This window comes from Colobus angolensis, unplaced genomic scaffold (assembly GCF_000951035.1).
Source record: "Colobus angolensis palliatus isolate OR3802 unplaced genomic scaffold, Cang.pa_1.0 Scaffold38, whole genome shotgun sequence".
NCBI classification, from domain to species: domain Eukaryota; kingdom Metazoa; phylum Chordata; class Mammalia; order Primates; family Cercopithecidae; genus Colobus; species Colobus angolensis.
In genome coordinates, this window is record NW_012117154.1 from 4418035 (window position 1) to 4432344 (window position 14310).

The window sequence follows — 14310 nt, forward strand, 5'->3', positions numbered from 1 at the left end:
AAGCATCCACACACTTTAGATGCCCAGGACATACGTGTTTCCTGTGACCCTCACTCTTTTATAGGGAAATAATTACAAGGAGGATTTCTTTCTTCAAAGAAAACCAAGAGATTTTAATTTCTATGAAGGAGACTACACAATATTTGAAGGGGTATGTGACAATCTATGCAGATATTTACTCTCTCTCTGAGTAATTCTTGTGGCCCAGGGGTTGGAATGGTGATATATGGTATCACCGTGCGGCCTGCTCTTGAACACAAGAGGATATGAGCTCCAGCCAGATCCAAACACATGCAAATTTTGATTTAAAATACTATACATATTCTACATGCTCCTATTTCTTGTATCCAGACTACCCCATTATGCTAATATAAAGGGAGAAAAAGTGATAGGGCGCAAGGAAAAATTCGATCACTGCTAAGCTCATCAAACTACACAATGAGCCATGGTAATCTGCAGCCTTAGAGGAGAAACCCATCGATGGCAACACCACCATCGATATTTTCTACTCACATTCTTTCCTACGCAGTCCCAGTTTTCTTACATTAGGAAGTATTTTGTCAACATTGTAAATTAACGAGTCTCAAAAAATCACCCAAAGTACACGGCATGCGAAAGCAAACCTAAGCCGTGTTATTAGAAAACAAAACCAAAGGATGGCATGCCTTTTTAAGGAAATATAAACCTGAAATAAACAGAGAACACCCCTGCCAAGGCCACCACATACACAAGAGGCAGAGACTCAGGCGACACTCAGGAGGGAAAGGAAGGCAAACAGCAAAAAGTCTCCCAGAGAAAAAGACTTCACGGACTTTGGAGCCACTACAGCTGTCTGTGCACACAGACGCTCTCTCCTCTTCAAGCGTTTCTCCACATCTGATATCTTCAGATCATTAGTGCTTTCTAACTAGGGTTTCAATATTTCCCAGAGGCCTCTCCAGTCCAGCCTTTGCCTGAGAGAACAGGTTACAAAAATATCCCCTCTCCCTTTTACCAGGCAACAAAGAGAATTTGCAGTGCTTTGAAAACAGAAATCCACATCCACGGGAAAAACAGGCCTCCGCCAGCCGCAGCAAAGGGTGCTTCGGGCACAGGGCAACCAAGCGAGAGAAAATGCATTCAGAGCGGTTAGCACACAGGATTAATCACATTATAATTTAATCATCTGATCAAACACTAATTAGCATAATTGCTTGAAGGAGAAATGGCTGGAGGAACCCAGGAACACCCCGAGCATCCATGTTCTTAATGACAAAAGAGGCAACACAAATTTGGCTTCCCTTTCTTCATAAAAAAAAAGGAAGAAAATAGCAAATAAAGTTAATCAATGACAAGCATCACCAGCTATGGTTTTAGCAGCCAAAGGAACTGCAACTGAGATTCACGTTTTCCTTCCTCGTCTCTCTCCAGGACCACTCTAAAATCCATGGAAAAAATGCAGTACTGATGTTACAGTAACTAGACTCTGAGCTATTTAAGTCAGGGTTCTCAATCTTGGCACAATTAATATGTTGCACTGTATCATTCTCTGTCGTGGGGAGCTGTCCTGTGCATTGCCGGATGTTGAGCATCTTACAGTGAGTGTCCCCTCCAGATGCCAGTAGCAAACTCCAACCAGAGGTGAGACAACCAAAAATGTCTCCAGACATTGCTCACTGTCCTCTGTGGGTGCAAAATTGCCCTCTGTTAAGAACCACTGAAGAACACAATTTGTCCGGTGCATACTTCTTGTAAAACTAACCAAGTCATAAAAATAGGGGGAGGAGTCTTTTTATTTCCATCTGCCAAAAAATAATGAGCCTAAAATAATAGTTGCCCAGTTTGGGAGGCCGAGGTGGGTAGATCACGAGGTCAGGAGATCGAGACAATCCTGGCTAACACAGTGAAACCCGTCTCTACTAAAAATACAAAAAATTAGCCAGGCATGGTGACGGGTGCTGTAATCCCAGCTACTGGGGAGGCTGAGGCAGGAGAATGGCGTGAACCTGGGAGGCAGAGCTTGCAGTGAGCCAAGATTGCGCCACTGCACTCCAGCCTGGGCGACAGAGTGAGACTCCATCTCAAAGTAATAATAATAATAATAATAGTTGCCCAGTTCCATGGATTTACCTTATTTCTCATGAATCTATTTAAAGCTTTACAATAACCCTTAATGCTTATGCCTCTGCACTTCAGAAAAAAATAATTAAATACCAGCCTCCTCCATCAAAGATCTTGAGGGAGACACTTCCAGGAGCACCTCTGAATGGGGAAACTCACAGGCTCAAAGAACTCTAACCCTTGCTTCCAGACTTCAATGTGTCCTGAGCAGGCATGAGATCACAGCAGTGTCTTCCACCTACCCATGAGGGAGCAAACCACCAGTGACTTTGGAAATGAATAAATCCAGAGAAGCCTCCAGACGCCCCAGGGAAATACGGCTTTCTCCCTCCACTCTCACTGAGCACATGGACGTTCTGATATTTGCTCCCAGTTTCTAAAGAGGGAGAGAGAAAGGTGAACAAGATGGAGAGAGGCGAAATGCAGACTGCTCCTCCTTTTCTTGCAAATGTATCTCCACGATAATCAATTCATTGCACAACCTTAACCTGCCTTGGCCACCAGTCAGGCTGGACCTAATCATATTCATTCTTATCAAGAGATGCTAGAAACCTCAGGGAAAAACACTCAACACTTATTACTGTACGAAAGAAATATTTTCTATGGATTAAGGTGATTTGTTCTAATAATAACACTGAGTCACACTATCTCTCGTTTTTATTTTTTTAAATAAAGAAAGTGTTTCACCATTTACAATTGCTCATGAGTCTAACGCAGGTTATTAAATCTGATTATGGAAATATTTATGCCCTTTCTGTGGCGGAGAGATGGGAAAAGATTGACCTACTCTACTACAAAATTTAAAAGAGAACAGTCTGTGCTATACCATGTAGGTTGTGAAAACTCCAAATCAGAGAGGAATTGTGAGCTATTTTAAACTGAAATCTTCTTCTGCAATTCCCTTGTCAGAGCTTGTGACTTCTTAATATAATGCCCCTACCCCCTTTTAAAGGAACATGAGTATAGGAAACTATTATTGCAAAGAAACAGTCTACCCTAATTGCTGTAGTGATGAGTAAGCAGAATTCACATTTATTTAGCCTACAATGGCTTTTATACCATTTCCTTCTAAAGCTAAATTTCAAAACAGCCACTCTAAAAGGCAATTTCTATAGTGAATCACAATAAAATTGCCAAAGGATTATAGCATCAAACTTGTTTAAGATGCCTAGGAGTGGAAGTTATTTTTAATATTATCTAAAATAAGATCTCAGGACACAAAAAGATATTTTTAAGATTCTGAATTTAGGCCTCTCTCCAGCACACATTTGAGTCTATTTTAGCGCAAAAATCAAGGACACAATGTTTTGAAAAAATTAATCTGCCACCAATAACTGCCCTCAATTTTGTCATACATGTAACAAGGTCTAAAATGCACATATGCCCTTATATGCCAGTTTCTCTCTTTTTTCTGACAACTTAGCATAATGACATATGCTTTGTATGATAAATACAGTCAGCTTGTGATTATTTACCTAAAGAAAGCCAAGAAAATCCAACAGAGCAAATGACCCAGAGCCCTTTAGATCTGGCTCTGGAATGAGCTTGTGCCCTGGACAAAGGCATGTGCAGCATCCCAGGGCAGCATCAAAGTGAAACCTCTAGCTGCAAACAGATCCACTCTCCTGCCCTGTCTCACCTCATCCTAGCTCATCCCTTAAACTTGTTCAATAGAGTCACCCAAATGGTTTCCCACTATGGATCTCTTGCTTGGAGCCTCATGGTTAGAGGTAGGTTTCAAAGGGCTTCTCTGCTAGGACTCCAGCTGCTATCAGAGAAGGTACCAATGTGAGAAATACAATGGAATCAAGACCATAAGCAAAGCACAAGCATTTATAAACCTGAATATCAAATACGCTAAAACAGGAAGAAAAAATGGCACAAAGAGATAGATACTGATACACATAGATGATTTGCAAGGTGCTAGCATCCACCTTCGGAGTGCCTCTGGCAGGATCACATACACCTCTACTCAAGAGTCTTTCTTGTTACTAATCCCCAGCACCAATTATCCTGAAACATGCCCAGATTCTTACGGTGGTCAGTGAAGCCCTAACCCTGTATACAGACATTCCCAATAAATTACCATGCAATGCAGAGTTCTCCAACAGTTCATCGAGATGTACTTGGAACTTTACTAGGTCAATGTCCTAGCTACTGTTTGGGTAGCTTCTTTGCAAGTGTGTGTTTTGCAAAGGTGAATTATGGTTCACATGTATCAGAACAGGCAAAGGCATGTGTTCATAATGCAAATTCATAGGCCGTGCATACACCAAGGCTACAGAATCAAACTCTCTGGTATCAGAGCTGGAAGATGACATAACAAACATGTAAACTATAACTTGGGAGACCCTAGTGGTGCTGGGAAAAAGATGACAAAGTCACATGGGATTAGAAACACCTGGGGAGTTCTCCAAACTACGGCCCATTCCCCGGAATGCTGGCATCAGAATTTCCAATAGGAGGCTAATGAGAGGAAATGCATTTCAGGAAACTTCCATATCTTATTTCTCCATTCTCCCAGACCCAGAACATCAGGGTGTTGAGAACCAGTGTCCTCGATCCCTACCTGAGAAGGCCCAGATAAAGAGATACTAACTAATATTCAGCTTCAAGTGTCAGCAGACTGTGGTCTTCCCCTTATCCTGATTTATGGGTGGAGGGGATGTGTGGCTATGGGGCTGGCACAGCCTCTTCCCCCATATTCAGTCTTCCCATAAACATTTGCCTCCACTGCCTCCAAGCATCTAATCCCACAGAAGCCTACAGCATATTCTTACCCTCCCATCCTCAGCGATGGGGCGGTAGACGTATAGCAGAGAATGTGGGGCCTCTCGTGCCTGTGAATAATAAAGGCTGATGATGTGAGATCCCTCAAGACACAGATAAACCACCCATGGATGAGAGTTCCTTACCCAAAACAAATACCTAGATCACCTTGAGGTCAAAATTGTTCTACCCAGATTTCTACACAAATATTCAATCGAGCCTATTCTAAAACAGTAGCCACCAAGGATTTAATAGCTATTGATTCGCGTGAGTCGTAATAGGCACACACACACATCTGGTAATTAATCATCCTACGTACATTCTGCTGTCATGTCAAGGCCCCGGATAGAGGTTGCTAACTTGGGCTGTCGACTCAAACAACTTGTGAAGGGAGGATTCTGTCCCTTACATAGCATTCCACATTTCTTGTGCATTTCCTTTCCACTAGCCAACGAAATAGACAAATGACTAGCCTTTGCAGGAACTGACAAGAACTACATCTGGCAGGAGTGATAAGTAGCCATGGTGCCTTCTCTATGGTGCCCGTGTTGCTGGTAGAGGCCATTGTTGTCATTGCTGGGTGTCTTCAGCTCATTCCTAAAATCTCACAAGTAATATTCCAAAGCATTGTTACTTATACCCTGCTAGCTACATATCAGTTATTAAAAATGCTCTACAGCCAAGATTAAAAAATAAACATGGCAATTAAGCAGACCGGGACTTGGATTTTCCTTATCTCTATGGAACCCAAGATCAAATCACACCATAGTGGGGCTACTGTGAAAATAACTGAATCTTGAGTTTCTCTCATAAGAAAGTATATTTCCTTAAAGTAAGAAGTTTCCTTATTATATAGGAAATAGAGCTCAGTCTTTGTATTTAAAATAAGAAATAAAATCAAAATACAGATAGAATTGCAGCAGTTCTAATTATCTTTCTACTTCTTCTTTCTCTTATGATACAATCATAGAAATGTTCCCATCGTCCAGCAGTTCATGCGCATGAGAAGCATCAATGCTTTACTCAATATGAGGAAGAGTAATCAATGGTATGAGAGTCCACTGCAATCACCCACCTGAAGTGGCATGGATGGATCTTCAGTGCACGGCATGGGCTACCTCCCAACAGCTCCCCTCTGCCCCTGTGACGCACTCACACTGGTCCTAACACCAGCTTCAACCTGATCATTGTGGTGACTCCATGATAATGCTGAAGCCACTTTGGGACCCTAAGGTCATCAAGGTCATCACTGGGAGGGGTATCACCATACTGTTGTTTTGCAAAAGCATCCAATAATGAGAAAGGGTATTTAGAGAGAACTATACACTGGATTTTACTGTATTATTTTCAGTGGGAAAAAAATGCAGATTTTGTGTAAAACCAGACTTAAAACTGTTTCCTGTTTCTTCCTTTTAATATTAAAGAGTCAAGACTTGTATGAATCAAAATCAGTAATTAAATAGTTCAAATTTCTTTCCATCACCTTATCAAAATGCCAATCTCATAGTATGGAGAGACTAGCGATAAAATGATCCATTTTACAGATGGTTCTTTATCAGACAAAAGGCAAACACTTTCCACAGCATCATCTTCTAGGGCAGGTCAGGACCTGACTTTTGTCCAGATTTCCAACCTGCAAATCAGCAGTATTTGCATACAAATTCAATGATTCTACTATTAATAAAACCTAAAGCCCACTTGGAACCAGTAAACCCAGAATGCTATAAGGAACAAATACAGTCTTAGATAGGAAGACTATTTCATTTCTTTTTTTTATGTTAAATTGTATATACTTAAGGAAGCTGGGAGACATTAGCTAAGTGATATATGCCAGACACACACACAAAATCCATGATCTCACTTATATATGGAATCTTAAAAAGACTATTTCATTTCTCAGAGCATGTGGCATTCTTTTTCCCTTGTCCAATAACATCTGTGTCAATCACAATGCCTGGGGTGATACTGTCTGCCCCATACAGACTGACAAACAAGGACTTCATATCTTGCAATTTAAATCCCAAGAGTTTGAGAACAGGTTAACAAGAAGGGACTTGTGATAATCACAGGATCCTACATTTGAACTCTTCCCTCAGTAATTGCTTTACTCTCAACATGTATGCAGATTTCACCCTCCTACTATTCTGCTATGAAACATCTTTAAGAAAGGCAAGACTTATTACAGAAGAAATATTTGTAGCAGTACTGCAAGTTTAATGTCCTCCCTTCACCTCCAGTCTTTTGTTCAGACCTACTCAAGCTGTTTCCAGATAATATATATATTGCTTCCTCACCCCCAGCTTCCCAAGCCTAACACAGACTTAAAGACTGAGAGCATTTCTAGAATATTCTGCAGAGAGTCCAAAGAGATTTCATAATATTTCTGCAAGGGTTGGTATGCGTTCTTTTTCTCTCTCTCCTACAAAATGCTGTACAGAGCCGGGACGTTAGGGGAAGCTAGCATTTAGTATGGAGGTGATCTCTTGCATTTTCAATTCTTTCTTTCACTGTCTTTGCGGCTGCACTTAAAAACAGCTTTCTATAAATAGGACTGCTTGCTCACTCTTAAATCTTACTCACTGTCTTCTCAGTAAAAAAAAAAATAACTAGGGATACAGGCAAGATTCATTAATCCCTGTCATTCCATCTCTCTGTGTAGTAGCCTCTTTCCTTCTTCTTATCTTGACATATAGCTTCTCAATCCCATTCATCCCTCTCTGTTAAACCATAATATATATTTACATAATCCAGGGGGCTTAAAGACCAAAAATTAATCCAGTTGCATGATTTTTTAAAAATTCAGCGTTGATCACATAGAACAAATAGAGATCTCCAAAAATCAAAAGCTAATAAATACCGTAAGCTATAAGACACTTAATTTGATTTTTATATTTGGGCAAAAATCAACTTTAACAATGATTAAAACCTATCCTTTCATGTTACTTTCATGAAGATACCAACTGTCATATTTGAATCTGCAAAATAAGAAATAAAGATAATGACAAAAAAACCATAAATCCATGAGATGCTTAAGAAAACAGCAGTATGACTTTTTAAAGATGATTAAGGCCTGAGAAACTAAGCTCGTTTTGATGTCCTGTGTGGCTCTTTGATGAAGAAATGAATTCCCAGGAGCTGAGGCGGGGGGATCCTAAATGTCGGTTTGATATTTCTGGCTGGCTTTCAAAATGTGACAGGGCAATAAACATTGTATAGGAATTTTAAATCATGCCATTTAGCAGCATACACTTGAGAACGAGGGGTCCAGCACATGGACGAAATTATTGTCTGTGACACTTGACCCTCTGCACGGCAAGAAGAGCACCTAAAGCAATTATATAGCTGTTGTGCAACCGTGATAAACTCCCATCAGATACTCGAAATGTGAATCTCTTTTTGAAAAGAGAAGAAAATGCCCCAAGCCACAGGCATTTCTGGAAAATAAACATTTTTCACCGTGATTGAGTCACCACGACAGAAAAAGGTGGGTAGAGCAAAAAGAGTCCAATGGTTTAGCCATCAGATTTCAAGATGGGGACCAGAAGGGCAAGGCCAGCAAAGAAAACTAAGATGGGAAGCCAATCAGCTAGAGGCAGAAGAGAGAGGTGGATGGGAGGGAGGCAGCTGAGTTAAGGAGGGGAGAAAGGCTCTGCCTGTCACTTCATCCTTTCGTTCCATAAGGAACATCATCTATTTCCACCACTCCATACCACGTGCTGTGCTCTTTGCTAAGGACACGCTCAAGCATCACACGCATCTCAGACTGTGGAGGCTCCTGTCTAGCTAGTGAGAGAGGTAGTCACTAGTCAAATCAGCATTACCTAAATGCAGGGTTAACGATTACCATAGACACCATCAAGGCAACAGCCAGGATTTTAAGAAAAAGGGTAATATCAAGGGAACTGATTTTTCAGGAGTAGATCTCTGCAACTCAACCCTTCTGAACGTCCTGGTCAGAAGCTGTCTGACCTCCGAACCAAAATCCTGTCCCTGCTTCCCTCCTGCCACCTTGACAGACTTTGCGTCACCTGCAGAAAACATCCATGTGCTCCACCCTTTGAATTCAGAACGATATAGTGGATACTCCGTGGGGCTGCTAGAATCTTCCATTCCCACTGCCTTATCTTAACCCATAGATTCGGTAAGGGAAATGCAACTTTGAATTTTCTTGCATTTTCACAACATTGAAGAAGAGAACATAAATATAGTTGGGGGGGAGGGGCGGGGAGAGATAAGATGAGCATTTTTGTGCCCAGGTCTTTGGAACAGGAAGAGTTAACCCCCCAGTCCAGGGGAACAGGTGTTTTCCAGTGGGCCTGGGGGAGAGGGAAGGGGGCTCCCGGTCCCGGAGCCTTGCCTGCGGAGATTGATGGACTGCGGAGGAGCGGGCACGTCAGCATCACCCCTGTCACCATCAGCAGGAGAAGCAGCGGCTCCTGGAATGACATTGGAAGGTCAGCCAATCAGGCGCGGAGCTGCTCCCGGAGCTGCCACCTCCGAGGCGCGCGCCACGCCGGGGCTCCCTTGCGGCTTTGGAAAGGGGGTGCAAATGCACCCTTCTGCGGGCCCGCTACTCGCTGCAACACCTCTGTTTCCTTTCTGGGCACCTTCTGGGTTTCTAGATATTGCTGTGAACACGTTCCTCCGCTGTACAGTTGAAAACAAAGGCTGCCGGACCCCGCCTGACCTGCGGTTGCCTTTGCACAGTTCCTGTTAGACGAACTCTACCACACGCGAGTTTGGGCACACTGAACTTGAGAGAGCGTGGGATGGCGTCTTCAGAAGAAAGCCCCTGACCATCTGCATGGAGCAGTCCTCCCTCGGCGGCTGCTGGGTTTGCTGGCTCTGCTGAAGGCTGGCTGCAAGAGTCTTCTGAGGTTTGCCGCCCACTAGTGTCCTATAGCGGGGACACAATCGGCATGCAGGTAGCACCACCTCCCTATCTCCCAGGCTGAGGGTGCGGGCACCAAGGCCCAGCGTGCACTTCAGTGCAGCAGCCAAGAAAATGCCCAGACGCGCTTGTTTGTGTGGGCACACCCCTGGGTGCCTGCCCTGCTCTGGTGAGGTGGGCCATGCATGGAAACCAGGGAAATCGAAGTGCTCATTTCTGAAATACTATGGAATGCAATGCCTAATGCAAAATACATTCTTTTTCACTACCTAGTAATTATTTATGAGTCACATTCATAATCTTGCCTGTGGAATTCAGCTAATTTTACGAAACCTGGATGCCACAGATTTTGTAAATGCACCCACTTGAGAAACCCATCATTTTCTTTTGCAAACATAAATTTCCAATCTAGTGTTCACAGGTCTTTCTTTATAAAATGACCTCCTCCCTCTCTCTTTCTCTCTCTCCCAATCAAGTTTTAATATACATTGAATTGAGTCTCTTGTCAAAATACTCCGTGCCCCTTACCCCAGACACATCTAAGATAAAATACCTTGCCAGCTACCTGGAGGTCCAGGAATTGGGGATTAAAATCGGCAAATATTTTAGTCAAAATTAGTTCCCCTACCAAAATGCTGTATTGCGTGGGTTCAGCCCCCATGACTCACTGATCCCCCGAGGCAGCAAACCATGGTCACACCAAAGTGACAAAGGAGTCAAAAAGTGGAAAAGGATTCCCTGGCATTTATTAAAGGTCTGCGTGGCGTTTTGTTTTCCTACAGAGGGCATCTTGGAGGGGCATGCAGCTTAAGTTAAAAGGCCTAGGAATTTTAGGTGAACCCTGAGATTATGGATAGATTTTTAATCTGCTTAATAAAGAGGGGGGAGAAAGGGAAGGGGAGGCAGCCCTGAAATTGTTCACCTGATAACATTTTTTCCTCACACACATTTATGTGAATTAAATAAAAACCACCTTCAACGTCCTTAAGGTGCATTTGTATTTACAAAGGTCTGCTTCTAATTAAATAAAATAGCAAGTGTGTGCTCTGTAATTTCCTATCAAGTGAATGGATGAAGCTCAAAGGTGCTGCATACTCGCCTTCTCTTTAATGAGCACCTTCTTACTCCCATCACCCCACCCTCTCTAATCTCCACGACGCTCAGGTCCCATGAAAGCAGATGCAGTAGAGCTCAAAATTCCACACCTCAGGAAAAGATGATGTCAGGAATGCATGTGTGTGCGTCTGTGTGTGTGTGTGTGTGTGTGTGTGTGTGTGTGTAAAAACAGAGATGCCAGGATAGTAGCAAAAATATATTATATATAATAAACCTGATTCTTTATCATTCTGCTTGTCTGAAGGCCTAGCTCTGCTTTTAGCAATAATTTTAAACTAGAATGTGCTCTGGGGTTAAAATCAGCAGAAATGGTGATGAAACACAATGCAGTAGGAAGCTTTGCTGAGAAGACACTGAGGGACGTGTGTGGGTGAGTGTCTGCACATACGTGTACCTTGGCGTCTTGCACTGTAACAGAAGCTCGCGTGTATTTCCAGAACATTGCAGAACAAATTGCTTTAAAACACGATTACTGCACCTTATCAGGTGAGGTCATTCATTTAAGGGTTTAACCCATTAAAGGCCTGGTCAATGACTTCTTCTTTTTTTTTTTTTGCCCCAAAAAATACTGTCTGCAGTATGTCTAGCAATCATACTTTTACTAAGAAATAACTGTACTTCTGACACATCAATAAGAAAAATGTTGTTGTCTACTGTTAAAATGCAGATGTATTTTGGGCTTATTCTAACAGCCCCAAATATTAAACTGCATAATCTTTTACAAATGAAAAAAAAAAGTTATCATGTCAGGCATTTTGATGCCTGAGGCCTAGTAATAATCAGTTTAGGTATTAGAATTCATCAATCTTTTACCACACACATTCAGAAATTTTTCAAAATTGAGGTATAACAAAATATGACAGTTGTTGACAAAAAAACTTCTCCATTTTTTAAAGTTTAATTCAGATAGGTAGGAATCACTCACTCTTATATTTTTGAAATATGGTCTTATGAACAGGCACAGTTCCAAACTGGACTCTTATTTCAACATGTCTATATATTTTATGATCCTTTCCCCAGTATGTAATGAATACCATGCCTTAGAAAACTGTTTAAAGCTGATTCCCCTCCCCCCTTCAAAGATCCTAAAGCTTTACAGTCAGGCTTTTTATTTTTTCATGCTTGATCATATAAAGAGAGGGGCATTTTTATACAAGATAGTTCCATAGCCTTCTGCTAGATTGGATCAGAATACATAATACAGTAATGTAAAATATTCATTTGTGTTTGCTGTTTATGTCTAATAGTGTGGCATCTACCTATATAAATTACAGTAATAATAATGGTGATTATCAGTTGATTTTAAAAGTCTTGAAAATAATACTCACAGAACTCACTATATGAGCACCTACATAATTTTTGCATGTATTTTTCATATTGAAGAATATTTGAGGTTTTCTGAAATTGTATTACCATATATAATTATTTCTATGATTGTTTATTTTAGTTATGAAATGCTAATTCAGGAAAAAGTCACACACATATAAAGCATCTCTGTATCAGAGGCTAACACTCTGTATCAGTATCATAAATTCTTCCATACCATTTTGTCATACAAAATGCTTACACTGTAAATAAATACTGGCTGATAACAACCAGCACAGCCTCTTTCGTCATCCTGAAACACACACTTCCCAGTGGGGTGCAAATTTTGTTTCATCTTATAACCCAGGCCTTTTCCAAGGAGTTCAGAAAGGTCCTCCCTGACAGGTGAAACAGGCTGTCAAGGCTCTGTGTCTTTGCAACACCTCTGTAGGCATCTGCACATTTCTTAGCAGGTCGCATTAAGGGAAGAGCAGAAAGGGCTGACTTCCCCGACACATCTCCACATGTTCCCTAAGCAGATCTGTCCCCGAAGGGAAATTCCCAGGAGGACACAGGACAGGTATAGTACCCTCTGGGAAAGATGGGTGTCTTGTCAGAACTTGTTGCAATTCTTTCCTGCTAGGAAATCTCAAAATGAAAGTTTCAAACACTTTGCTTTAGGTTATATTGGAGAGAAAGTATCATCTTCATGTTCATTTTGATAGTACCTTCTTTCAACTCCACCTTTTCGTAGTCACCATTTTTTTAAAAATATTGACAATGTTCATGCATTTCTTCTGGCCTGTTGGTATGTTGATTCTTTAGGTACTGTCTAGGTAGGTAAAGAAAATGCACTGCCTTGCAGCCAACATGCAGAGCTTCCCTGTGTATTTTCCAGGAAAATCTTAGAGCCTCCCTTTGCTTCTCAAATTTTCTCACAAGGGTCGGATTTCCTCTCTTCTCTTCCTTTACTTTCTCTTCTTCTTCTCCTTCTCCTTCTCCTTCTTCTTCTTCTTTTCTCTCTCTCTCTCTCTCCCCCCCCTTCCTCCCTCCCTCCTCTCTCTCTCTCTCTCCCCTCTCTTCTGGCTAGGGGATTCCGCTTAATGGTTTAATTTCAACTGTCAGCAGGTTATACATTTTATGCAGATGTGTGTTTCAAAATTTGAAATGGGAATTTAAGCTGTAGCTACTCCCAGGCGATGTCAAATGATGACAATTTCCTCTGGTTCCCACAAGAGAGGAAGCCATTCATACATGTAAGTTCATATTTACGTGGTGACAGGCAGCCTAAGGTGCAGTCACACTTACTAATTGGGTCTGACTCAGTCAAGAGCAATAGCTTTCTAAATACCCAGGAAGAAATCATTTCAAAATATAATATTGGCTGGGCATGAGGAAAGGAATGCTATTTACAATATTCACTGATTTCATTTTTACTACTATACAGGTGTATTTTTTTTTTAATTTGTCAACATTTCAGATGATGTAATGCTTATCAGTGCATATTTTTACATAAACGACTGTGAGGAGCATGAAGCAGCACGGGGTGCATAGAAGGACAGATCTTTCTTAAAGCCCTCCTTGGTGCTGGAGATACATTGTACTAGCATGAAATTACGTGTTTGAAAAATCTCAAAAAGCACTGAATCTGAAGGGAGATGTTCCTCACTGACCCCTCCACCTGCGTGCACTCGGAATGTCATATCCCTTTCCAGGTTGTAATATTGAAAGTGGCGATCTTCCTGTCTCTCCTTCTGTCACCAGACCTGGTTTATTCTGAATGAGGCAGCTCTCTAGTACTGGAGTTAGGCTCTGAGCTGTCACTTGGCTAGGTAAGCGCCTTCCAATGATTACAGAGCAATTTCTCCCCGGCCTCTCCATTGCCACCTCTCCTCCCCGAAAAAACAAATATAATATTTAAAAAATACATAAAAGCACGAAAATTTAAACACAGACGAAGAGAAAAAAGAAAGAAGACTTTACCCATGCATCCAATGCCATCCCCCGCCCTCCAGGTCAATGATAAGGAATGAAATTCATCACAAACCGAAAGGCTCACCATTCGCGAAGCTCTGGAACAAGGAGAGAGCCAGTATCCACATGCCCCTGCCGCTCCCCGGCCTCCCGCG

At 41.7% G+C, this 14310-nt stretch overlaps 1 protein-coding gene across 1 annotated transcript in view; it reads right to left on the reverse strand.

The window, feature by feature from the left end:
* Window positions 1–14303, reverse strand: part of DSCAM (Down syndrome cell adhesion molecule) — an 849899-nt gene extending 835596 nt beyond the window's left edge. Inside the window, exon 1 of the mRNA XM_011954055.1 lies at window positions 14241–14303. Coding sequence (XP_011809445.1) covers window positions 14241–14283 — 43 coding nt within the window. The 5' untranslated portion in view covers window positions 14284–14303. The remainder of the gene's footprint in view (window positions 1–14240) is intronic.
* Between the last annotated feature and the right edge of the window lie 7 nt (window positions 14304–14310).